The 26798-nt window shown below is 42.2% G+C and overlaps 1 protein-coding gene across 1 annotated transcript; it reads right to left on the minus strand.

The window, feature by feature from the left end:
* Nucleotides 1-572: 572 nt before the first annotated feature.
* Nucleotides 573-25491, minus strand: top2a (DNA topoisomerase II alpha). Its single transcript, XM_046368980.1, has 35 exons — nt 25300-25491; nt 23794-23940; nt 23469-23559; nt 23266-23329; nt 21874-22019; nt 21667-21764; nt 21320-21532; nt 20965-21138; nt 20547-20648; nt 19898-20035; nt 19631-19769; nt 19270-19427; nt 18699-18824; nt 18301-18411; nt 17862-17967; nt 17595-17704; nt 16253-16345; nt 15975-16089; nt 14269-14390; nt 13893-14041; nt 13378-13609; nt 12931-13065; nt 12438-12638; nt 11999-12194; nt 11623-11720; nt 11319-11456; nt 10295-10378; nt 9441-9629; nt 9149-9278; nt 6327-6485; nt 4093-4258; nt 3863-3918; nt 3653-3748; nt 1359-1588; nt 573-1137 (listed from the first exon to the last, which is right to left on the minus strand). The coding sequence occupies exons 1-35, from the start codon at nt 25315-25317 to the stop codon at nt 1003-1005; spliced, it is 4665 nt and encodes a 1554-aa protein (XP_046224936.1). The 5' UTR covers nt 25318-25491; the 3' UTR covers nt 573-1002.
* Between the last annotated feature and the right edge of the window lie 1307 nt (nt 25492-26798).

Below are 26798 nucleotides of genomic sequence, written 5' to 3' on the forward strand. Positions count from 1 at the left end.
TTGGGGGGCACCACATTTTTAAAAAATATTGCAGTTCTAGATTGATGAAAATAGTCATAGCAAATCAGAACAAAAGGTATCAGGTAAAGATGATCCATGTTCCCTGATGCAAGTAAGGTAAGAGTTCATTTCACAGGGTATTGATACCCAATTCTAGTCAAACTAAAGTTCTTATAATACAGTATTCACCTGAAATGAGTTTGTAGAGAAGGAGTTGTAGAACTGTTGAAATGCCCATCCCAATCAGGCCACCAAGCTCAACTTGATCAGGGGCCTTTTCGGGAGGATGGAACCTTACAGAACATCAGGATAGAAATGTATCATGCACAACATGTGTGTAAGAGACGAGGGAATCATGTCAGCTCTATTCTTTCCATTTCTGTCTGCAATGTTGAACATTCCAAATCACCGAATACACTTGTGCTCCTTATCGCAAATGAGCAGATCTGTACTGAGATGTGTCAAAGCAAATAAATGGGAATGCTAAATTCCAAAGATGTTAATTAAGCATTGCGTGATTTCAAATTTACTTGGAACTCCTCCCAATTACTAACAAACACAACCACCACATGTTAACAATCAACTACTTTATTTCCCAAAACAAATATAAGACATCCAATTAAATATTTACATGACAAGACAGAACATGAATAAAAAGATGAAAACCGAAGACTGAACATGTAACAAATAGGTTAAAACTAGTGAAATTATTCAGCATAACATTTGTCAAAGTTTGCAAGATGCGTGAAAATAATCCTTCATAGGACATCGTTGTTTGTTATTAGCTTTTAAACAAGTCTTATTTTTCTTCCAGGTATGATACAATTCTAATATAACCAGTCTTCTGTGCAAAAGCAATCAAGACTTCTAATGTTACAAAGCAAAGCCATAAATGACCAAGCGGCAGTGAAGTATATAAAAACATTGATTCATTAAAAGGGACATCAGTTGTAATATCCTTGATAACAGGAGACATTGACCATATAAGAGAACAGCTCCAACCTAAAAGTCCTCATCAGAGTCCGAGTCAAAGTTGTAAGCGACGGGTTTCTTGGCACGGGCTGCTTTTTTCCTGGGAGCCACAACCTCCTCATCTGATATATGGAAGCTATCATCATCATCCCACACTTTTGTTTTCTACAAGGAGATGCAGGAAGAAGAAAACATCCAAATTGAAGTGAATTTATTTCAGAGTGAGGGATCTGACAAGGTGGGAGGGTGCAAACCTGAATTCATGGTTAACAAGCTTAAGTCGATATTTTCCAGCACCATGTCAATTGTAAAAAGTCTCAGGATATCATTGCATTATCAATAACTTGGCTCACATCAATGCTAGAACCGCCACTGTTTGGACTCACCTTGCTGGCGACGGTAGTCTTCTTGCCCTTGATGCGGGACATGAGGTCATCAGAGCTTCTGTCAGAGTCGTCACTGTCCAGGGCCTTGCGCTTGGCCAGCGCGGTCTTAGACGGGGCATTGGAGGAGCCCCCAGAGTCGCTGGAGTCAAACGACGGGATCTTCTTGGTGGCGGTTTTGGAGGCTGGCTTGGGCTTGGACAGAGCATCCATGATGGACGGCTGCTTCACATCTGGAGGGGATGATGGGGTTAGGAGTCTGTTCAGAATAATCCCTCAATATAACATCATCCAGGATATACAACATGTAAATATACAGTTAACTGACAAAATAAAGGAAACACTTGAGTAAATGAGGGATACAAACTATATTGAAAGTAGGCGCTTCCACACAGGTGTGGTTCCCAAGTTAACATTCAATCATTCTTACGTTTGATGTTCCCTCTTAATTATTTTGGGGCACTGAGCAAATTTTAGGTACTACGAGCAGAAACTTGAATGTTGTGAAACTTTTGTGCAACTTCTGGTGCCCATTTATAGTGAACATTGAAGCTGTACCCTTACAATTTAAGACAGTGGCCAATAGCCTATTCGAGCATAATGTAGTACAAATCCAACAACATTCACATGGAAATGGCCTTAGATGACTATGATATAGCCTATATGTGGAGTTCAATGCAGGCCTACATTGCATGAGACTTAAATGGTTTTTGTTATTTTTACATTATGAAGGGCTTGACATTAATTACTTTTTACTTGGTCTGTAACACCATAGGCCAAATTGGTGACTGTAAATTGCATCGTATGACAAACCACTACAAAAAAATACAATGAATTATTATTACCATACAGGCTACCCCCCTGCCTATTGGCTTATTTGCATATTCAAGCCTGTCTCAAAATACAAAACTGCCCCTTTGAGACTTAAAGTTTTTACCTGACTGGCTTTTCAAAGACAACTTGAAAATGTAGCCTACACGTTTTGTGCTCTTGGAGGACACAGTAACTCCCAATTTCTGACCTATATACACTTATCTATAACTGGGCTAATAATTCACTAACTATCAAAGAATATTAAGAAATGTGCACCTCCGATCCGAAAAGCACATTCACTGACAAGCTGAATGAAAGACCGCTCATCGGCTACCCCTGCCAATAGAATTATACTCCGTCGAGCTCTGGCTCAGCATACAACAAAATCACAGACTCAATCCTGCAAAGTTCCATTTGTTGTATTGAAATGGGGCCAATATAATTAAGCAATAAGGCCCGAGGGGGTGTGGTATATGGTCAACATAATACAGCTAAGGGCTATTCTTACGTGCAACGCGGAGTGCCTGGATACAGCCCTTTGCTGTGGTATATTGGCCATATAACACAAATTCCGAGATGCCTTATTGCTATATTTCAACAGGTTACAAACAATTAGAGCAGTAAAAATAAATAAATGTTGTCATACTCGTGGTATACGGTCTGATATCACAGCTTTCAGGGTTCCATCAACCCAGTTGATAATGTTGATTTAATCACAGAAAGAAAAAACATACTGCAAACTAACAGGGCGAACTTAGTGAAGTAACATTTCTTGCGCCTGCCTGGCATTTCTGCGTGGTTTCCTGGAGGTGGTGCACGGCCACACAAGCAGCTTAGAGGGAACATTACTTACGTTCATGTATAAAAATTCCCACTCTTGTCTACCATGGCTAGAAGAGCTGACTTCAAAAGAGGGGTCTCAGAGAAACACAAGGGGGGGGGGGTTTAAAAAGCAAGGACTCTCAAAGTAGGGCCCAGGCCAGATCTGAAAATGCATGTTTTTAAATTAACATTACTAACAGCTTGTAAACTGCACAATTCTATCGCCGATGCTGAGAAGCAGGCTTTTAAAATGTTCCTTCTCAGGGCCCGAGACCCGGTATGGGGGGTGTCCCTAATAAAATTTGCTATCACAAAATGGGTCACTGGCCCTAAAAGTTTGAGAATCTCTGGTTTAAAGGTTGTGTCTGTCACAAGATCACAACCAAATTGATCGATTATGGGTTTCTGGAGTAGCCGCCTGAGACAGCATTTCCCACCACCACCAAATGATGAACTGTGTCATGGAAGAATAGTGTCGCATCCAGCCACGGTGCATTAATGCTGTTCTGGCGGTCTTGATGACCCAACACCCTATTAAGACAGTTGGTGTTTCCTTTATTTTGACAGTTACCTGTACACATCTTATTACTAATTGAAGCAGAAAGCTAATGTCACAACTACTGCAGTATTATCAGTATAGGACTAGAGGTGTTCTATAGTACCTGCAGGCTTCTTCTTGGCGGTTGCTGTTTTCTTGGGAGCTGCCTTGGGTTTGGCTGCAGGCATAGAGGCCATCGCATCATCGCCATCAGACTGAGCTGCAGAACACAGAAACAAGTTTGGATTACATTTTCAACCGTGCTAGTCCAAGAATCACCTTAGTTGTCTGCCACAGTGTGCCATTGGGGTGGGAAGGTCTGGAATATACTTACAGCTGGATTTGCTTTTAGCTTCACGTACAGTCGCTGATTTGCTTTTCACCAGCTTTCTATATGAAGAGATAGTTTGACTGGTGTCAGGATTCGCAATTAAATAAAATGTGCAGAGTTTAGACTATTGCTTACATAGGCTTAACCCACTGCATTGCCCCCAACAATTATCACCCGTGTCACCAGGCCTACAAAAAATTCCTGTTAAACTATACTGTTCATCATAGACTCACTTGGGCTCAGGGACCTTAGGCGGTGGAGAGTCTGTCTCGCTTTTATCGATCGCAGCGTTGGCCTCGGGGGAAAAGCAGTCGTCATCAACGGACGCTGCCTCCTCGGGGGAGCTCAGCCCATAGCCGAACTCATCCTCACTGCTGTTCAGGCTGTAATTCACAGCAGCTTTGGGAAAAGAACACTTGTTGCATTATCACTGCATGAACACTAATCACAAACCCAGCTTGCTGTTGAAAAGTTGGTTAATACAGGTTTTTGATTAGAGGCACTCAGTGCGGCTACCTTTTCTTTTCTTACTAATCAGGCCACCCAGCAACTTAGCAGCGACGAAACAAGACTAACTACCACAACATTTGGGAGAAAAGGGGGAAAAAAATAGACCTTAAATAAAGTTAGTGCAACACATGCCATTAAAGGCAAGCATCCCTTTCTACTCCTGTAAAAAATAGCAACTGTTAAGACAGCATGTTACTGTTAGGTTGTGCCAAAATAACAGCTTCCTGTATGGAAGTACGAGAGACATGGGAATGTCCTCAACATACAGTAAGTAATCAAGCTAAGTTCTGAGACAAGCCTAATCAGAAGTGAGTAGTACAGCTAATTACTCAGAGGAAGTGTCTGGAGTCTTCAAAGACCCCCAAATCACGAAACAGAACAAGCAGCCAGACATAACACTTGAGGCACCGGGACTGTCATATTGCCTGGTGGGCTTGATGAATTACACGCGAGCATGGGATGCCAATGAGCATATAAGTGACTGCTGGGTAACGCAATTGGAGATTTAGAACTGTTTGGGGGGGGTTTAGACTAGGGATGCGACAAATGGGAAACAAATTGTAATGTTTAAAACTGACATACGAAAAATAAAATAAATCCACAGAATTATGCTCAGGGTAGTCTGCCTAGCTTTCATTCTACTAAAATGGCTTGGTAAGTCACGATATACAGTGACAGTATTTGATAACTTGCAAAATCTGCAGTGTTTCCTACTTACAAAGCATGTAGAGGTCTAATTTTTTATCTTAGGTACAATTCAACTAAGAGACGGAATCTAAAACACTATCCCAACCGTGAAGCATGGAGCTGGAAACATTCTTTGGGGATGCTTTTCTGCAAAGGGGACAGGACTACTGCACCATATTGAGGGGAGGATGGGGCCATATATCGCGAGATCTTGGCCAACAACAACCAGCATTGAAGATGGGTCGTGGCTGGGTCTTCCAGCATGACAACGCCCCGAAACACACAGCCAGGGCAACTAAGGAATGGCTCCGTAAGAAGCATCTCAAGGTCCTGGAGTGGCCTAGCCAGTCTCCAGACCTGAACCCAATAGAAAATCTTTGGAGGGAGCTGAATGTCCGTATTGCCCAGCGACAGCCCCGAAACCTGAAGGATCTGGAGAAGGTCTGTATGGAGGAGTCTGTAATTGCAAACAAAGGTTTCTGTACCAAATATTAAGTTCTGCTTTTCTGATGTATCAAATACTTATGTCATGTAATAAAATGCAAATGAATAAAAAATCCTACAAATGTGATTTTCTGGATTTTTGTTTTAGATTCCATCTCACAGTTGAAGTGTACCTAAAAATTACAGACCTCTGCATGCTTTGTGAGTAGGAAAACCTGCAGTGTATCAAATACTTGTTCTCCCCACTGTATAACTTAAGTGCTTTTTAAATTTTTAAAAAGGAAAGAGGTGTGCGCAGGCAGGCTAGTATTGACAGTTCTGGTCACCTACAGATGGTGGTTAATACCGCTTCAGAAGGGGCATTGCTTTACAGACAAGTATAATGCCTCCAGAGAATGTTGTGTCGGCGTTTAAAACGCCTACCCTAACAGACAAACATGCCGTAGTGCTTTCAATGGGCCACATACCATTATAGGTGAAACTGGTAATCTATACATTCTACACCGGGTAAACTATGGTAATTTCATGAGACAAACCCCCCCACCCATTCAGCAACAAAGAGTAGCCCATGCTCGCAAGACTGGCCCGAAGATAGCCTACTGTATGCCCGCGACATCAGTCCCATAGCCTAAATGAGTCTATTCTAAATGCAATAGACCAAACACACTAGTGTCATTAATGAAGAGAGAGAAGGCAGGCCAGCGTGAGGGGCAGGTAGAACCGTGCGCATATGTCTTACTAATCTGCATCTCGCAATGTCTTATATGCCTCACAAATTCACCAAGTAGCATTTTTTTTGCCTCTTCCCCTCTGGGTAGTGTCTCACCTTTGGCCTTGCGTTTAGGTTTCTCCTTGAGTATCACTGGGTCAACGTCCAGTGGAATGACCAACTCACTGTCTGAGCCAGAATCGTCAGACCACGGGTTCCTCTTGGCCTCCATGGGCTTGAATGACAGGGTGGTCTGTTTGCCCAATGCCTTTGATACTGCAGGGGAATAGGGGCTTTGGTTAGTCAGTGAATCAGATTATGTATGTTACCAGAGGACATTCTTGAATTGTGGCGGCATTTGTTTTTAAAATGTGTGTGTGTAACTTCCCATTCTAAAACCAATTAATATGGGAGCATATATATATATATTATTATGATAACATTGTGCCACCAGTAGGAGTAGTAACAGTGGTAACAATGACAAATTGAGGATTTTCTTAAGAGGCGACAGAAGCACAAATCTAAGGTCATAAACCCTTAAAAAAAAGAATTCACTAAAGTGCTATGACTAATCTCCCAACGTTTCCTCTTCATTTAACACCAATGACACCAAATTATCAATGGAATCCTCAAGTTTGACATACTAAAATGGTACGATAAGTGTATTTTATATGGTGACCCTCCCCTGATAAGTGTGCCAATGGTGTGTGTGTGTATGTATATTTATACATCTTTGTAATGATCGATTTTCAAGGCAGTATCATCAATGACAAAACTTATGGACACAATATTTGTACAAAAAAGTAGTATTTTAATATCCTTTGTTTTTATTGATAATATGGCAGGTGTGTCAAAGCCTAGTGGCCGCATTGTCTTTACAGAGGTCTGGAGGGCCGAACCTAAAATGTATAATTTCCTCTACGTCAATATTAGCTAAAGTAGTCCTCTTAACTAGAGGTTGACCGAATGATTTTTCAACGCCGATACCGATTATTGGAGGACCAAAGAAAGCCGATACCGATTAAAAAGCAGCCGATTTTTAACATTTATATGTAATAATGACTTACAACAATACTGAATGAACTTTATTTTAACTGAATATAATACATCAATACAATTTAGCCTCAAATAAAATATTGAAACGTGTTCAATTTGGTTTAAATAATGCAAAAACAAGGTGTTTGACAGTAAAAGTGCAATATGTGCCATGTAAAAAAATCTAAGTTCCTTGATCAGAACATGAGAACATATGAAAGCTGGTGGTTCCTTTTAAAATGAGTCTTCAATATTCCCAGGTAAGAAGTTTTAAGTTGTAGTTATTATATGAATTATAGGACTCTATACCATTTGTATTTCAAATACCTTTAACTATTGTATATTCTTATAGGCACTTTAGTATTGCCAGTGTAACGGTATATCTTCTGTCCCTCAAAGCATCATTACCCATCGCTCCACAAAAGCCACGGCCCTTGCAGAGCAAGGGGAACCACTACTCCAAGTCTCAGAGCGAGTGAGGTCACCGATCAAAATGCTATTGAGCACCCTGTTAGCGCACTCTGCTAACTAGCTAGCCATTTCACATGTGTTACAACAGCCTAATCTCAGGATTTGATTGGCTTGAAGTCAAACAGCTCAATGCTTGAAGCATTGCAAAGAGCTGCTGGCAAAACGCATGAAAGTGCTGTTTGAATGAATGCGTACGAGCGTGCTGCTGCCGACAATCACTCAGTCAGACTGCTATATCAAATCATAGACTTAATTATAACACAGAAATACGAGCCTTAGGTCATTAATCTGGTCGAATCTGGAAACTATACTTTCAAAACCAAACGTTTATTCTTTGTGAAATACGGAACCGTTCCGTATTTTATCTCACGGGTGGCATCCATCAGTCTAAATATTCCTGTTACATTGCACAACCTTCAATGTTAAGTCATAATTACGTACATTTCTGGAAGATTAGTTTGCGACGAGCCAGGCGGCCCAAACGGTTGCATATACCCTGACTCTGCGTGCAATGAATGCAAGAGAAGTGACAATTTCACCTGGTTAATATCACCTGCTAACCTGGATTTCTCTTAGCTAAATATTTTTAAACCTGCATATATACATACCTCTGTGTATTGATTTCAAGAAAGCATTGATGTTTATGGTTAGGTACAGTCGTGCAACAATTGTGCTTTTTTTCTCGCAAATACGCTTTTGTTAAATCATCCCCCATTTGGCGAAGTTGGCTTTCTATGTTAGGAAGAAATAGTCTTCACACAGTTCGCAGCGAGCCAAGCGGCCCAAACTGCTGCATATACCCTGACTCTGTTGCAAGAGAAGTGACGATTTCCCTAGTTAAAAGAAATTCAATGTTAGCAGGCAATATTAACTAAATACGCAGGTTTAAAAATATATACTTGTGTATTGAATCCCAGAGGTAAAAAGCGGTCTTTCTGCCCCTGAACAAGGCAGTTAACCCACCGTTCCTAAGTCCAGCATTGAAAATAAGAAAGTGTTCTTAACTGACTTGCCTAGTTAAAGAAAGGTGTAAAAATGTTTAAATCTTCCAAATCGGTGTCCAAAATTACAGATTTACGATTGTTATGAAATCGGCCCTAATTAAAATCGGCCATTCCGATTAATCGGTCGACCTCTACTCGATACATCACGTATCAAATTTGATGCACCCTGTCTAGCCTTCATTTCCATGACTGTTCGCAAGCTGGACAGAGTGAAGAGACTAAATGTAGGTTCATTGAAACAGTCTTACTGAAACTACCCGTGGGCCTGGTTGAACATGCATGTTCAACACCCCTGATCGATATAATAAATGTAAATACTTGCGTTAAACTTTCTAGCATACAAAATAAATCCCCAAAACCTGTCACTACACCTCTACTGGAAGCGGCCAATGGGGGATGATTCTGGTCAAATCAAATCATTATCCTCACCTTTGTTCTTGGCTGGTGCTTTAAGTGTCTTGGTTAGTCGCGCTCCCAGGCTAATCTCCTCAGCAGCAGACGGCTCTCCGTTCTCTCCTCCATCCTCATCAAACTCCATCTTAGTCACCACTTCCTCACCCTAAAAACAGACAAATATCAAAATTGAATTATATATAAATAAATAATGGTCAATTACCATCTCCAACAAGTTCCTTTACCAGTGAACTACATAAAATCTAAAAAATGATTATTGTAGTCTAGTTTCGGTTTAACACAAAAAGGTTCCAGAAGAGGCACCGACCTTTTTGCCTTTCTTGACAACGGCCTTCCTGGTGGCCTCAGCCTTCATGGTGCTGGTAATGCGTGGGATGACGCGGCGCCCCTGGGGCGTGGGCATGGTCTCCAGCTTCACCTTCACCACCTTGCCCTTGCCAGCCTTTCCCTTCACCACGGGAATGCTGGCGCTCTGCCGATCCTTCTCCTCCACACGCTGTGGAAGAAAACCCAGAGAGTCAAATATATTACGTGACCGTGATGATTACTTGACCCAGGTGTTATGAAATAACAGAACGTTACAGAATTATACTTGTTCTTATGGAATGAATGACTATTCATGGGTTGCACGTTTCGTCACTATATTGTTTTGAATGTTCCTTTTATGGCCGATTTAGGACTGAGCATTCTACTCAATGAGCGCTGATTATTTGTCTGAGGCTTGGAAACACGATGACAATTAGTAGGAAAAACTTTTGCTATCATTGTGATTTCGCCAGATTGACTAGATGGAATATAACTTTAGCTAGCTAGCAAAGATTCAGGGGACAGCACTGACTTCGCTAGCTAACGGCAACATTGACCTCTATAAAGTAAATTTGACGACAGTGACGGAACATTTGTTTCCTACTAATTATTTGCCAACTTTAGCACGGTCCTCATATTTCCAAGCCATCTGTAATTTGCACCAATATGACTCCGGAGGTCCATAGAACATTCATAACGACGGCCACGATGAGACCACCTGACGGAGGAGCATCCGATGAATAGTGTCGTCAGGGAATGACAAAATATTATAGAATGAGTGGTGCCGTTATAACAGAATGTTACAGGAAAGACAACGCTGCAGAATGACATATGTGATTGGTCATGTCGTATTACCTCCAACTCCTCAGTGAAAGCAGCGAGGTCCTCCTTCCAGAGATCAGCTGGGGCCTTCATCTTCACTGTGTTCAGTTCGGTCAGCTGCATGAGAGGAGCGAAGTTACGGCCATTTAGTGCATCAGTGATGTTCTATCGATTCCCTGGTTCAGTTATTGGCGTTAAAGCAGGCAGAAATTCACACTGTGATAAAGTCACTCACTATACACTGGAAGTTAACAGGAACATGACTGTTGGGACTGCGAAAACGTCTATGATACATGTCAGATTTCTTAACTCTGGAGGTTGTCTTCTCTCCAATGAGATATTGATAATTGTTTTGCGGCATTCCCAACTCGAGAAATGTGCCATTTAAAGGAGGGCTTTAATCCAGGGTGCATTGCATGGTACCATTGCCAGAGATATTAAAGGAAGGAGATAGGAATCCAATGAATGAAGGAACGTATAACATCATGCTGAGTCACGTGGCTGCTAAACTAGTCGCCATGCGACCCCCCTCAAAGTCAATGTATATGTTGAGAAATGTGCCTATTTTCCTAGAGTACGCAATGTCACGATTCCAAAGCTATACGATACTACAGATAGCAAGTTAATTATCGCACATCTAGCAATATTGTTTTGAGCTAGCACCCAATAGCCTCCCCTTCACTCCGGAGAGAACTCATTGTCCCAGAATGCACTGCGTGGCCCATTGACGTAGCATGGGCAACGTCTCCCCATCTCCTCAAAAGTATCTGCCGTTACGAGTGTCGAACTCCGCTCGGAGGAACATCGATCTGCAGGTTGAACATGGTGAGATGCTGGACTCTTAAATTAATAGCTGTAAAATTGCCTAAACTGCACTAACTAGCTACTTTAGACAGCAATATTGTCTTTGGTAGTACTGTGTAGCCATGTTTGCTTGCTACCTAGCCAGCCCATAAAGAGCATTGCATTCTGGATTTTGTAATCGACTTGAACTACAAACTCACGATGCTACAATCCCATTTATAAAACCAAAATGAAACATTAGTTCACAAATGACCTTGGCATCCCTCTGTTTGCACAGCTCCTCTTTCTTCTCCTTGGTGAGGTACCACATAGGCATGTTTAACAGGTAGTTGTAGTCTGGCCCAGTGGTGTCTTCCTCTTTGTCCTCATCATCCTGTGTTTCCTCCACAGTCTTCAATAGGGGAGACAAATAAAGTCAACTTACTTTCCTGGGTTAAAGCTACCACGTACGCTCATGATATCATAACTGTGGGTTGGATGTTGGATTATATGATAAAAGAAAAACAAGACAAACAAATTAGGAGTATGGTCAGATATTGGGGAATGAAATTAACTACCATGTCCTTCTCCTGAGACTCTTTCCAGGCCTTGACGGGGTCGGAGTCGTAGCCCATTTCAGTCAGCATGAGGATCAGCTGTTTCTTTGGCTTGTTCTCTGGAGAAAGGGCGAGACAGACATACAATGGCTACCTTTAAAAAAAAGCAAGAAACAAAATGTCACCCAACCAGTGGCATGGGCTTTTCATGAAATTCACAGAAATAGTACAACAGCTAACATTACATTGCCTATGCCAATCTGAGGGTGAATGAAAACACAAGAGCATTGTGTGTGTGGGCTTGAACACAGAATCAACTGTTGGATGTTTGCAGATCTTACCCCATAGGTAAGCAAAAATAATTGTCATGGGGGAAGGAGACAGCGCTGATACCTACCGATGACCAGGGTTCCCTCAATCTTCTCCAAGATGAACCGGGCCTGGTTGGTGAGCTTGGCACTCTCTGCCCCCAGCATGCCAGCCAGCCAGTCCTTTCTCAGAACGTAGTACTTCATCCTTAACTCAAAGAAATCCTTCAGCACATCTTGCACCAACTCATACTTCTTCAGGCTGCCCACATGGTCAAACAGCACCTGAGGGGCAAGGAGAGAGGTTATTCTGATAGATATAAAACATCACATTGAATGTTCTGCTTGTCTACTGTCTTGTTGCAGTACTATATTTCTGGGGAATGAGTAGTACCCTTCAGAGTATCAATTTAAGGCAAATGAAAACAATCATTACAAAATGGAGCCAGAAGTCAATAATTAATTATACGGTGGGACTAAACATTATTCGAGGGAGTAGTAGCATGTTTGTGGTAGGGTGATCATTACCATTGAGTTGCAAGTGAGGGACTGCTGCAGCTTGAAGACCTTGTGCAGGCCAGCCGCCTCGGCCTCCCTCAGCCTCTCCTCTGTCATTGTGACCACGAAGCGCACCGTGGTGTCCGTGTGGTACTCCTTGTAGTCGGTGATGAGGGCCTGGACCTTCTCTGTGCCGTTCAGCATGGGCTCCAGCACGTTCTCCTTGTAGGTCTGAGGGAGAGGGGAAGACATTGAGAATTTACCTGGGTTGTGTTCAGTAGGTGGACATGTTTTTGAAACAGGTATAACCTGAACTTGTCAAATAAGAACAAGATTTACGTTTTCCGTTTGCAAAGGGCAAACAGATAACTAGATTCTAACCATTGTTCTTATGGATCCAAGGCACTACTATGCTACTGTATATTCATATAGCAGGACAGTGACTTGACACAGACTTCTATCAAGTAAAGATAAACCACCCAACTGATCTACCCAAGACCAGGGTATAAAACTATGTACCAACCTGTGTCCATGTCTTGACTGGGAGCTCAGAGATCTCGATGGTGGTGCTGTCGATGATGGCCACCTCTCCACTGTTCATGTACTGATTCGTCATCACTTGGTCAATGGTGCCTTTGAAACCCTTGTAGCCAGGGAGCTGAACAGAACAAGTCATTTTGTTTACATTTGAATCCTTGAGAAGGAAAGGTTTGATTGAGAACTTGATTGTAACAAAACGTCAATAAACTATAACTGGATCTGAAACTATGGGCCAATCCCAAACCTGCAAAGGAACAGTCACTAAAACATATTTTATCTAGATTTCACATCCGAAAGAAATACTGAGTATGGATTAGGCCTTGATTGACTCGTCCTGTACACATTCTGAACGCATAAAGGGCATTCGATCTTAGACCCATCCCAAATCTTAGCTCCCATTTATATAGGCCTTTAACGAATCTCCCCTCACCAAAGGCAGCGGCTCCTCCCCGTTCAGCATGCGGTGGATGTTATTGACGATCTCGCGGACGTCGAAGTTGGGGATGCGGCTTGCCCAGCCCGTGCCGATGCCGTCGGCGCCGTTCACTAGCACGGTGGGGATAATGGGGATGTACCACTCAGGCTCCACACGTTGGTTGTCGTCATAGTTATACTTCAGCAGGTTGTCGTCCACCGCAGGGAAGAGTAGACGGGCCAGGGGGCTTTAGGGGGGAGAGCGAGTAGTCTTGCGTCACTGACAAACACGGCAGCCTGGCGAACAGTGGTCGAAACTGTGCTAATGTCAATCTCTGGAATCGAAGTGACCTCCTAAGCCCTCCGTCTATGTATCGCCAAGACCGCAGCGGCCGCTTAGGCAAGTCACATGGAATGGAGGCGACTCTAAAAGCTTCATGTCTATGTGGTCGTCGCCAAAAAACTTCACGGAACCAAGTACGCTGCATCATAACAGGGAGTGGCATATCCAGAGCACGTTGTGGCACTGACCTGAGCATGGTGAAGATGTAACGGGGGCTGGCAGAGTCCTTGCCACCGTGCAGCCGTGTGCCAAACTGACCCTGAGGCTGCAGCAGGTTCAAGTTGTTGCTGCCCACAAAGTTCTGGGCCAAGCCAACGATGGTCATCATGAGAGAGCTCTGACAGAGAGAAATAGAGAGGATGACAGTCCATTCTGAAAGAGGTTGAAGACAAACTAGTCTACATGTTGTCTTTTACCATGGTATGTCAGAAAAACGGTCACTTATTAATACCCTTGTGAGTACTACAATACCGATCCAACAATAAACAAAATAGAAACCAACAAATTGAGTCAAGGGATATTGAAAGTCGTCACTACATTTCCCCACAGTTCACTGGGTCTCACCTCTCCATGGTGATAGGCTGACATCTCGGCCACGGAACCAGCCAGCTGAGCCACCTTCACCTCCCGCTTGTCATTCCTCTTGAAGCAGCAGAACATCACCTTCCTCTGGCCCGGCTTCAGACCTGGGAGACAACAGTATATCAGTTGATTGTGTGTATTTAGCTCTCCTAGTTGTCATGACAACGTTTTAGGACTTAACGCCAGTTGTAAACTCTCTCACGCCCTGCAATATTGAACAAAGGAATGTGCTGTGGGTAGAGAAACTCTTGCCAAAACTTCATAAAAAGACAGGGACAATATATTTCAACATCCGATGATGAGGGGTGGAATATGGAAAATTAATGTCTATTTTGTGATGTCATTAAAAGTATCAGAAATACTGTAACTTAGCTGTAATGTTTCCACCCTATAGGATGTTCATACAATATGAAGAATGATGAAACGGTTTGAAAAGCTAGAAATGTGAGTTCAGTCTAATGAGAATAGTTTCAGGTCTGTTGCACACTAAACCACACCCATAATGAGGTCAGAGTTCATGCATACTTGACGGAACTGCCCTCCACGGCCAGAAGGCTTAATAGGACTAGCTGAGAATTTAAATAGACCAGAGAACAGTCCACATGTTGAAGTGGTTAAATCTACCAGAAAATGGTAAGACTGAAACACAACGAGAGAAGGTGAAGACTAAAACATGCACCGTCTGCAGCTCTGCATGTGAAGGGGTCTAGGACAATTGACCAAGACGCTAGGGAAGAACAGTTCCCTCAACACCGTATGGTACATCTGATGTATCCTTCCAACAAACATTCAAGACAAAGAAGCCCACAACTAAGGACACTGTGACCTCTGGTGGACACCCAGAGACTTGCATCGAACTACTTCTCGTAGACGGACCGAGTTGTTTCAGAGACAGAGCAAGACATCTAAGCGTAAATACAGGTTGCATTTCTAATCCAAATGAGCGGTTGTTAGGGCGACAAATATTCACATTTACAGTGAGCAGTTTGTAAATGCATGTACGATAAGTGCTCACTCTCCCCCTCTCCTGCTCTTTATCTTTCACCAGCCCTTTTCTGTTGGGTTAGTCCACTAGGGACTTTATCGCATTGTTAGTAATCAACAACCTATACCGTGTGAGTGTGTGATTAGTAATTTATTTACTAAGGCAATTTGTGTATCGCTGATTCATCAATTAGGTTAGGGTTCGTGCAGATTTACAGTTACCACTGTGCGCTTCTTGGTCACAATGACAGAGGAGAGGCTGACGAGGTATTAATTAATAACTGACTTCTTGATGTAAGAGATATTTCTAATGTCTTTAGAGTTGAAGTTGGGAGGTAGTAACTCGTTAAAGAACCATTCCTGTGGTGCCCAAAATTCCTAATGAGTTAATAGTTACTTTAATCAAGTAATAATTAAATATAGTAGGTAATTATTCAATAAATAACAGTAATGATAGTTCAAGTCTATATAGTTAATGTTTCAAGTGGTATAGATTTATATATTTCCTGGATGAACTAAGTAACTGTTTATAGTGAAGAACTTTGGCTGGAGCACCGTAAAACCAACAAACAGTTGCAACAGAAAAGGTTGGTTTGCACAAAAAAACATTACATTTTTTAAATACATTTTTTTGCAGCAGGCACTACCCTCTTTAACAGGTACTGTTTAAGGTCAACTTGAAATAACCCCCCTTCACCACTGACCATCGACCAGGCAGGGGAGGGACCTCTCGTTGTCTGAGTTAGAGAACATCACCAACTCCTTGTTGACAAAATCATTGTAGGACAGGGACTTGGTGGCTTGACCATACAGGTACTCCTGGAACACAAAGACAGAAGGTGGTATGACTAGCCTCATAAAAATATAATTACTAGAATGAGCCACCCATCACGGAGCAGACTTGAATTGGGAAGAACAGATATTCCCAATTCCATTTCTATGGTTGGGCTGTCTAAAGGGTCAAAGGTCACCAGTGATTTACCTCAGGCAGGTTGTGCTCCCTGCGCTGGCGTCTGTTGACCATGAAGCTGGTCAGCCACTCTTTACGTTCCTCAATCTTTTTCCTGCTAAAGGCCTAGGGAGGAAAAAAAGGGTAAGACTCAATCACAGATGATGAAACTACCACTATAGGAATCATAAGCTAGGTTTCAAGCCAATTGGCGACAGATTGATGCCAGTCTGCTTGACTCAAATGGCACGCCAAGTGACTCCATGCCTGTAGAAGCAAACCATTTTTGTGAATGGTGTGGTGTATATAAACTGGCCACGGAACATGCAGTCAGGAGAGAGAAATATGTGCTGCTGCAGGACCAGGGTTTCCCAAACTCTGTCCTTTGTGCACCCAGGGAGGGGGCCCTATGGTTTTTGCCCTAGCACTACACACATCGGATACAAATAATCAAAGCTTGTTGATGAGTTGGTTATTTGAGTCAGCTGTGTAGTACCTGGGCAAAAAGAACATTAAAAAAAAAAGTTAACCCAGCGAGGCACCCAGGACAGTTTGGGAAACCCTGGCCTAGACAACCAAATAGTTGTTCGCTACAACAACTTGCTTGTTTCAGCAAGGCGCAACAAAGTCATCACATTGTAGTCCACGTTACAACAGAAAGGGACTCAACGACACGAATGCCTGGCCGTCCGGTCTTCAGTCAGCCATTTGTTCCACAAAGAAAGATTATCCATAACCATTGGTTACAGCCCTACCTATTGGTTTCGGTGCATTTTATTGGTCATTTCTGCATGTTATAGACAGCAGATCACTGATCAATTGGACAGGCAGGTTATATGAAGCAATACACACCCCCCAATAATTTCAGCCAATCAAGTCACCAGCATTCAAATATTACCCTCAATATTTACTGGAAATTTCCATCAAGCTCATCACTTAACCACCATGAAGATAATTGTATTTCATATGCCCGTAAACTCTTGCTAAGTTGTACTACAACATGAACATATGATCATGTGACTCATTTGCCTTGAAATGGTTTATTTTATGCATTTGCAGTTTCCGCTGGAATTGTCACATAATTCATTTTACATACACAAAAAGATTCTACCATGTTGTCGACCGAACAAATTGTCTTCCTACATTTATGTAATTGTACTGACAAGTCATGTTTCCGTCACAACAACATGAGGTAAACATGTTTGTATACGGCATGACTTATCGCATAAAAATGTGGTTATAGACGGCGAAAGATTCTCCAATCAAAATATAAAGATCTGCTGATTGAGAAAGATCTTGGTTTGGTCACGGGAGTCGATTTATTTTTATCCAACCTTTATACAGGGATTCAAATGAGGGTGAATGGCCAACGTACCAGGGTAATTGCCTCGTCGTCACCAGGTCCAGCGTACTTGAAGGGAATGCGATGTCTCTGCATGTCAGAGAAGTACTCCTTCGCTTCCTTCGAAGTGCTGGTACCCAAACCTGGATAGATACAAGTGGTGATATTAGAAGCACATTAAATATATGGGGAGGGGGTTATGATAAAATAAAAAAAATACACCTTAATATTTGGGGCAGGTATGGGAAAAATACGAAGTGGCTGCTTACACGTTCAGCTTCACTACCACAGGGCACAAACCTTTGTAGTATTTTACTTTCCAAGATCTGATGTTGGGCTGTATGTCCTTCCACTCGTTGAACTCTGGGATGCTGTAAAAGGACAGCTCCTGCTTCTTGTTAGTGGCCTGGAAGAAATCAAAAATTGACATTTGACTCTGCTATACTTGTTAATATTAACCAATCTCTATATTTGCAAAAACCTCAATTCTTGCTACTGTAAAACTATAATATAAATACAGTATGCATTTGTTACAGTTATGAAATGTCACCAACAGATGGCACTGGCATTGCATGTAAAGACTAGTTCAGGAGACTGTACAAGCAAGCTTCTACGTTGTCGACATGGCTGTATTTAATATAGCTGGATTAAAAATTGATGTTCACTATGGGGAGTTGCCTTGAAGTATCACAGTGCCCAAAACAGCAACCGCCAGTCTCAACTGGATTGTACCATGTACCTTGATGATGGGGGTGATGAACTCCTCCAGGAAGTTGTGGCGTAGCAGTGAGGGCCAGTTGTGGTGGATGAAGTTGATAAGCAGCCCCTTGATGTGAGAGCCATCCAGGTCCTGTCAAACAACCACACAGGAGAGCATCAATGATCTGAGGAATGTTCTGTCAGTGAGACAACTGGTCTACTCTGACTCGGGCCATTAAGAGAAATTATTATTTCCGTTCTAGGAGTAGAGCTGCTTTACTGGCTAAGTCACCATGAGAAAAGTATCTCAATCAATAGGACTTCATGACTAAATAAAGGTTACAGTTAAAAACAAAACATTCCAACGAGCTACACAAATAAACGAGTAGACAAAAAGCTCTAAATTCCACAGAGAAATTGCCAGTAGACAGTGCAGACCTGATCGGTCATGATCATGAGTTTGCCGTAACGCAAGGACTTGAGGGATTCTGGGTCGCTGTAGTTCTTCTTGTACTGCAGCCCCAGGATCTTGATGACGTTGTTGATCTCAACATTATCCATGATCTGACACAGGGATCAAACTATTAACAACTAGTTCAATAGTGGACGACCACAGCAGATGCCTAACATTCTAGAGGTTGAGGCCCTTTGTAAAACATATGGTGAGGATCGATTCACTCATTCATATATCTTTATGTACATATTCTTTATCCCTTTACACTAGTGTGTGTTTAAGGTAGTAGTTTTGGAATTGTTAGGTTAGATTACTTGTTGGTTATTACTGCATTGTCGGAACTAGAAGCACAAGCATTTCGCTACACTCGCATTAACATCTGCGAACCATGTGTATGTGACAAATACATTTGATTTGATTCAACACAGAACAAAAAAATTCCCCATAGCGATAATAAAGCATTATCAATTGCATTCCCAATTATGCCCAGCAGAGCCTTTGAGATATCTATCTAGTGATCACCAACTTCAAAAAAATGTTTATGCCTGTTCTGACCTGCTTGTGAGTGGCTTCCCGCACGTTGAGCATTTTTCCCCTGAGGGGGAAGACTCCGTAGCGGTCTCTGCCCACCACGCCCAGACCAGACACGGCCAGCGTCTTGGCCGAGTCTCCCTCCGTCAGGATCAGAGTGCAGCTGTTGGAGTTCTTACCACCTGGTTGTAGAGAAACACAGCAACTTCACTATTTTGAATCGTATGACATCATTACTAAGTGTAAAAGTTTACTAGATCAACAAGTTGATTGATTTGTTTTAAAACTGTAGATTATAAGCAACTAGAAGTGAACTAAGGCCTAACCTCTAAGTGAAATCGTGACAGACTAGACTAAAATGCATATCATAACGAATGTGATTTACCTGCGTCGTTGGCGTCGTCCAGTTTGGGCACTCCCTTGATCTTGTTGTGCTTGACGGCAGAGCACTTCTTGTTGAGCTGCGTCTGGGCCTTGAACTTCACCCAGTTCATGATGCTCTCCACTATCCCACAGGAGTTGGCCTGGTTGACAGACAATAAGACATGTACAAAATGATTCAATCCAAACAAGAGTATGATATTTTGTATGAGTGTCAATGGACTTTCTACGGAGAGAAGGAACAATGTACTTAAGGCTAGGCCTTGTTTACCTGTTTGATAAACTTGTCACTGAGGGGGCAGGTGGAACCGAAGCTCTTCTGCTGCAGGGTCATGTTCTCCTTGGTCTGGGAGTCGAAAGTAGGGTTCTCGATCAGGCAGTTGACAAAAATCCACATGTGGTTCTTCACCTGGGGAGAGGTGGACAAAGTACAATCTCATTAAAATAGTCATGTTATAAAACTGTATTGTCCATTACATTTTCATCTTGTCATCTTTGATCAGCAAATATGGCATCTCAGGGAGACTGGGTCACTTTGGTGGTGTACCTGGTCCTTTTTTTCTTAGCTTAGGTAGACCCTGGCGATAGTGGGTTCGATTCCCAGGACCACACATACACAATTATATTTTTAACTTAACCTTTATTTAAGTAGGCAAGTCAGTTAAAATAATCTTATTTTACAATGATGCCCTACCCAGTCAAACCCTAACGACGCCGGGCCAATTGTGCGCCGCCCTACAGGACTCCCAATCACGACCGGTTGTAAGAACCTGGAATCGAACCAGGGTCTGTAGTGGCGCCTCTAGCACTGAGATTAAGTGCCTTGGACTGCTACACCACTCGAGAGCCCTAAAAATGTATTCACGCACGGCTAAGTCAGTTTGGATTTTTAAAAAACATCTGCTAAATGTCAAATATACCTGGAAAGGCTTGACGACCACGCCAGCCTTGTTCTTCTTCTTGACAACTTCAATGATCTTGGAAGTCACCTGGTCTGCCACGTAGTCAGCATGTCTCCCACCCTGGGGCCAAAGAACAGGAACAGTCAGAAACCATGTATAGTAGTCCCACATATTTGTTATGCATACTATTTTAAGATTATGACTTGTGGAAAAGGAACCAAGATGGCGACATATTGTAGCCAAAAATAGAAAATGACTCCGGTAATAAAACCAAGTGGTTGGTAAGCCGTAACATTAAAATCCAAAACAATATTATCCAGTTAGAGTACATTCACGGTTGCATTTATCTTCCATACCGCAGCTCAATCCAAAACCCAACATTGTACACACAGATCACAACAAAACCACATGCCCCTTAGACCACTGTCCTTTTTACCTTGGTGGTGGCGATGCTGTTGACAAAGCTGACTTGCTGGAAGCCCTTCTCGCTAATTGTGAGGCACACCTCCCAGCGCTCACTCACCACCTCATGGACCACAATGAGGGGTGAGCCCAACTCATCCAACTTGTCCTTCAGGTACAGGTCCACGTAGCTCCGGAAACTCGTCACCTGGAGGGACAGAGATGTTTGTAATCAAAACCGACAAACATTGCAGTCCAACAGCATTTGGAGACGTCAGTATGGACAGATTGTCCTTTAACAGATGTTATCCTATTGTTAAAGTCACTATAGCGCAGAGTAATAGTGTGGCATTCGAGCCTAGTTTACCACTAGGTTAGCCTGCACTTACGGGTAGCCTCTTGCCATTGAGGAACACGCGGACTCCCTTGGTGGCACCGGCGATATCGTAAGCCCGTCGGGTCATGATGGCCACCGTGTCCTTGTCCAGGTTCTGCATCTTGAACTTGGACAGGTCCGGCTGGAAGGTGATACACGTGAACTCGTCGCCGTCAAACGACCTGATCTTGTGCTCCCCAGCCCGCCCCATGTTGTCATACCACGTCTGCAGGGGCACAAAGAGAACAGGTAACAACAATTAGAATTAAGACTTCGGTAATAGGATACATCGTCACAAGCCTGAGCAGACTTCCAAGAAATTGATGTGTATTGTAAGGTGCCGTTGGTAGTTTGACCAACCTGCTTGAAGGTTTTCTTGGACTCCTTGCAGGCCGTCTCCACGGTGAACTTGTTGCTGAAGATGTTGCAAAGCTTGGCACCATAGCCGTTGCGTCCACCTAAAGATGGGAGTACAATAACATGTTCTTAAAATATGCAAGACTCCTCTATTGGAATGAGTACACTTTTTCTTGGAGAGTAAATAACGAGTGACAATAAAAGTCTTACCGGTGACTTTCTTCTGGTCGTCGTCATAGTTACTGGAAGTGAGGAGCTGTCCGAAGATGAGAGCTGGCACATAGACCTTCTCCACCTTGTGCTCCACCACAGGGATGCCCTTCCCATTGTTCCACACACTGATGGAGTTGTTCTCACTGAAAAAAACCAAGCACAGGCTCAGGTCACTTACAGTAAGGCCATACAAAGTTCATTAACTGTTTAACAAATGTCATGTTCTGAAAATTGAGACGAGCGAGCCAATAAAACACGTGACCCCTTGTAAAAGAAAATACTAAAGCAACCCTAGTACGAGACCTTACCAAGAGATTTTAGCCTTTTGGTATAATGGTTTTGGAATGACTAACACAGGGACCTCAGTTTGAGCCCTGGTCAGGGTACCCCCCCATATTAACTACAATGGTGTCAGGAGTTGGATAGCACCATTGAAAGAGTAGAAGAGTTTTAGGCACAGTTCATTTCAGAGGCATAGTGCTGGCATTCTTTATAATTTATGTAACAATTGGGGCAGTAGGTAGCCTAGTGGTTAGAGCGTTGGACTCGTAACCGAAAGGTGGCAAGATCGAATCCCAGACCTAACTAAGTAAAAATCTGTCGTTCTGCCCCTGAACAAGGCAGTTAACACACTGTTCCTAGGCTGTCATTGAAAATAAGAATTTGTTCTTAACTGCCTAGTTAAAAATAATAAAAAGCACTAATGTAATCAAGCATATTCTCCCTATAACTGACTACTTCCATTCAGCTTGAATTCTACATTTAACACCCCCCCCCACTACCATACAAATTTGAGCTGAAGCAAGCACATTTTCTTCAGGAAATTGACCTTTTCTAGTTATCATATTTAACTTACCTTAGTAGTGTTTACTTTGTGTGTCGACAAGAATCGATTGAGTTGCAATGTACCATAAATGTAATGCTCATATCAACCTGAAGTATCCATCTACAGAACAAGTTTTGCAGCCACATAATCCAAAAGGAAAACTACTGTTTGACAAATTATTTGGATTCACATTAATTGATTCACCGTGATTGAACCAAATCCTGACTACTGCCATCAGGGGAGAATGACTGCTCCCCTTTCATTAAAGCCACAGAAGTTGCTACATGCATTTTTAGCACAAGACAGGATTCCCCATTACAGTGAACAGAAAAATGAACATAAGTGGAAATAATTTTATTTTTAAGTAGACAATCATGTGTACCAATAATTGTTTCTACTACACCAGATGCATGTCCTTCAACTGTTAAACAATTTTGTATAGCCCAATAGTGACATATACAGCATGGTATAATACACTTAAAAGTTTCCATTTCATAGGACAGCCGCCATCACTTCAGGATTCATATTAAACAGTGTCATGTTTAATATACGAGAATACTCACGCGTCAATGTTTACTTTAATGCAGGTCATGGTTTTATCTCTTTGCTTGTTATCGGCAGCATTCACTGTAGTTAGAAGGGAAATCGGAGAATAGGCACTTCACAATTTTGTAAGGGATTTTCATATGGTGAAGGTTTAACTGTACAATACACCATCCGTGAAATGAATACAGTAACATTACTCATTTAATAGGAGTTCACTCACCAAGGATCTCATCAAAGATCTTGTAGAGACCTGGTACAAAGGTCACATCTCGACAGTTCATCCCAACATCCTCATCAAACACCCACAATTGCTGGAGAGGAAAGCGAGTATGCGTTGGTGACAATTCTAACAATAAACAGGAAACAGCAACCATTGTTTGTGTTCTAAAGATAATCATTGTCTGCTTATATTTTACTCTAATTTGACACCCCTGCCCCACAATCAAATGTGTGTATGACTCTTAAACAAACAGGGCTCTGAGTTTTCAGGGAGAATATTGACATAGTGTGGTACTTGTTTGATAAGGTAGCATGGCACTAGTTACCTGTGTGACAGGCTCCACAGAGCCAATGTAGGTGTCTGGACGTAGCAGAATGTGCTCCAGCTGAGTCTTTTTCTGGTATATCCTTTCCACCGACAGGCGGTTAGGGTTCTTCTTGTTCTTCTCTACCGCCTTGTTCTCAAACAAGCTCTGTGTGAAATAAAACAAATTTATAAGGGGGGGGGGGGGGGGCACAACATAGCTAGGCTAGGGAGTGTTTCCCGTACATGCAAGGCCACAACTGCAAAATAAAACCTCCCACCCATCAGCTCTCCTTTAGTTGATGGCTTAATATAAGTACCATTAGGTCTTATGGAGAGATGACCACTCATCCAAATGGCCGTTAGTATTCGATTACTCAGGCGAGTATTGGGGGGGGGGGTTCCTCTAAAATGATCTGTGACATTGCTACATTGCCTACAAGGATATAAACATGGCAAATTGTCTAAAACAGTTGTACACTGTTTTTATGCGTGCGCCCCATAAAAAAGCACCACCCGTAGCCTACACATTTTGCTTGTTGTTACTGTTCTTAATTGACTTGCCTAGTTAAAGAAAAGTTAAACAAAGTTCACATTGTTGGTCAATAAAAGCAGCACCACAGTCGGAGGATCCATGTGTAGCAAGTGAAGTGGTAGATTTCTAAAAAATAAAATAAAAAGCTCAATGGAATTAATTTGGCCATAATGCTCAACTAACAGGTAGGTAGCCTGTACATTGCACAGGGAGCGCAGCAAAAAGATCCACTTTAGCTATAGCTGGCTACTAAAGCTAGTTAGCTAGCTTCTGACAACGATTTGACTCAGCCAAGACAGGCACTAGATGGCATGATCGTTAAGTTATGGCTGCACGAAGTTTGTCTAACTAGGGTGGGTCGGTTTGGCTATTATCTCCCAGCATGCCATACCGTAAAGTAACGCACTAGCCCTAGCTCTTCTATCGCCCCTCTCCCGCCCTTCTGATGAAACAAACAGAGGGCACAAGCTCCCTGGAGTCGTTCGAGCAAATCTCACAAGTACACTTTTTTAAAATTAAAACATTCGAAATACTTCGGTTTCAAATGACCACCAGACTAGACGTAACACGGTAAACGTAAATATGTGACAGTCTAATTAATATGATATGTTACGTTTGGTATGGTTACGTAAGTCTTATGTACTTCTGAAAAGTAACATTCTGGACTGAATGGGAGGACTATGGTTGGCGTAATCACCGACTGGCCTATTTTTTAGTATAACTAGCTAACGTCCCTGTCGCTAAATCTCAGCCTCATTGTTCTATCCGTGTGTCTTACTGAGGCGACTAGTTAGCTACCTAGCTTACATTACTTTAAGGTCAATCATAGTTACCTAGCTAACTACCACTTACCAGCTAGATAAAATGTAGTAAGTCATTAAAAAAGCCATACATTTAAAAATCGAAAGACATGTATTTTGCATGAAAGTGTGTAACGTTATATCGTGTTTGTAGCCTATCGTATCGACAATATGAACGTGTTAGCGATCTTACCTTCAATGGTTCAGACATGCTTCTGCTGTATTCTGTTCCTGAAGCTTGATAACTTGAGTTTTCTGAGCCTCTGACAAATTTATCTAGCTAGTTTTTAGATCCGTAAACGTTATTCACTTTCTGTCCCTGATATTTGCAACCTCTAACTGGCGCTTGTTTCTCCTCTGCTCATAACGTTTGAAATGTTCAAATTTCGAACGTTCTCCCTCCCGCCAACAAGATGGACCTATCAGACAGGTTAATATTTTTTTTCCCTCCGGCGTAAGCCAATGATCTCTAACCAGAAGCATTATTATACCGCCCATTTCTAGAACAAAGAACGTTCAAATAATGAGGGGGGGGATAAACTACACTCTGAATTTTTCGCCCAATCAGTGAGACTGGAGTATCATAATTTCCCTTTGATTCAGGATCAATACATTAGCTGTAGAAGTAAAGAAAGGTACTGGATCACTTGACAGGGACTTTAGGCACTTGTTCTTCAGATAGTAAGGAGAGGGACATTATCTTTGCATGAGTGCAAATGACTAGAAATTGTATTCCAATGTTTAGTTAACATGTCATCATACTGTTGAAGCCTTCAAATAATCTTCAGAGAGTGAGTTTGTTTCCTAGTTTGCTTCCTACTGTGAGTGCTGCCTGACCAGGAGAGGGAGCCCTTTTATTGGCCTTTGCCTTACAGGTTTGTCAAAAACGTTTGAATTATTTAACCCATGGCTCAAGGCCCCTCAGTACTAAATGGGTTAATCTCACTAGTAGGCGGTGGCCAAGGCTTCATGTCCCTGTTGGTTTGTTTTCCTGCTAAGAATGAATATGTCAAACGCTTGGCAATGTTTTATTTCAGAACTATAGTGTAGACTATACTGGATGATGCTGTGACCCATATAATACAGTACAGTATATATGGCTGGTTCTACATACACAACAGTGGAGGCTGCTGAGGGGAGGACGGCTCATAATAATGTCTGGCATGGAGTAAATGGAATGGCATGAAACACATGGAACCATATGTTTGACGTATTTGATACCATTCCACCAATTCCCCTCCAGCCATTACCATGATCCTGTCCTCCTCAATTAAGGCCCCAACAACCTCCTGTGCTACACAAAATACTGTAGATTCACAGATATGACGCAGACTGCATACTCAAGAAAAACTCTTAAGATTCTAATTTGTTAATGGTCCTTAAGGATAACCTAGCAGCTGTAAATGAACTGCATGATTAATTATGCACCTTGGCTGGCCTGTCCGTGTAGAAAGTGGTGCAGTGAGACTTTGTATACTCAGTGGAAAAGTGTGTGATTGTTGTCAATCAGTACAACAGACTATCCACTTTCTGAATAAACCAATACTAGAGGGACAAACACACACACACACACACATACATACATACATACATACATACATACATACATACATACATACATACATACATACATACATACATACATACATACATACATACATACATACATACATACATACATACATACATACA

Source organism: Oncorhynchus gorbuscha, linkage group LG11 (genome assembly GCF_021184085.1).
Source record: "Oncorhynchus gorbuscha isolate QuinsamMale2020 ecotype Even-year linkage group LG11, OgorEven_v1.0, whole genome shotgun sequence".
NCBI classification, from domain to species: Eukaryota; Metazoa; Chordata; class Actinopteri; order Salmoniformes; family Salmonidae; genus Oncorhynchus; species Oncorhynchus gorbuscha.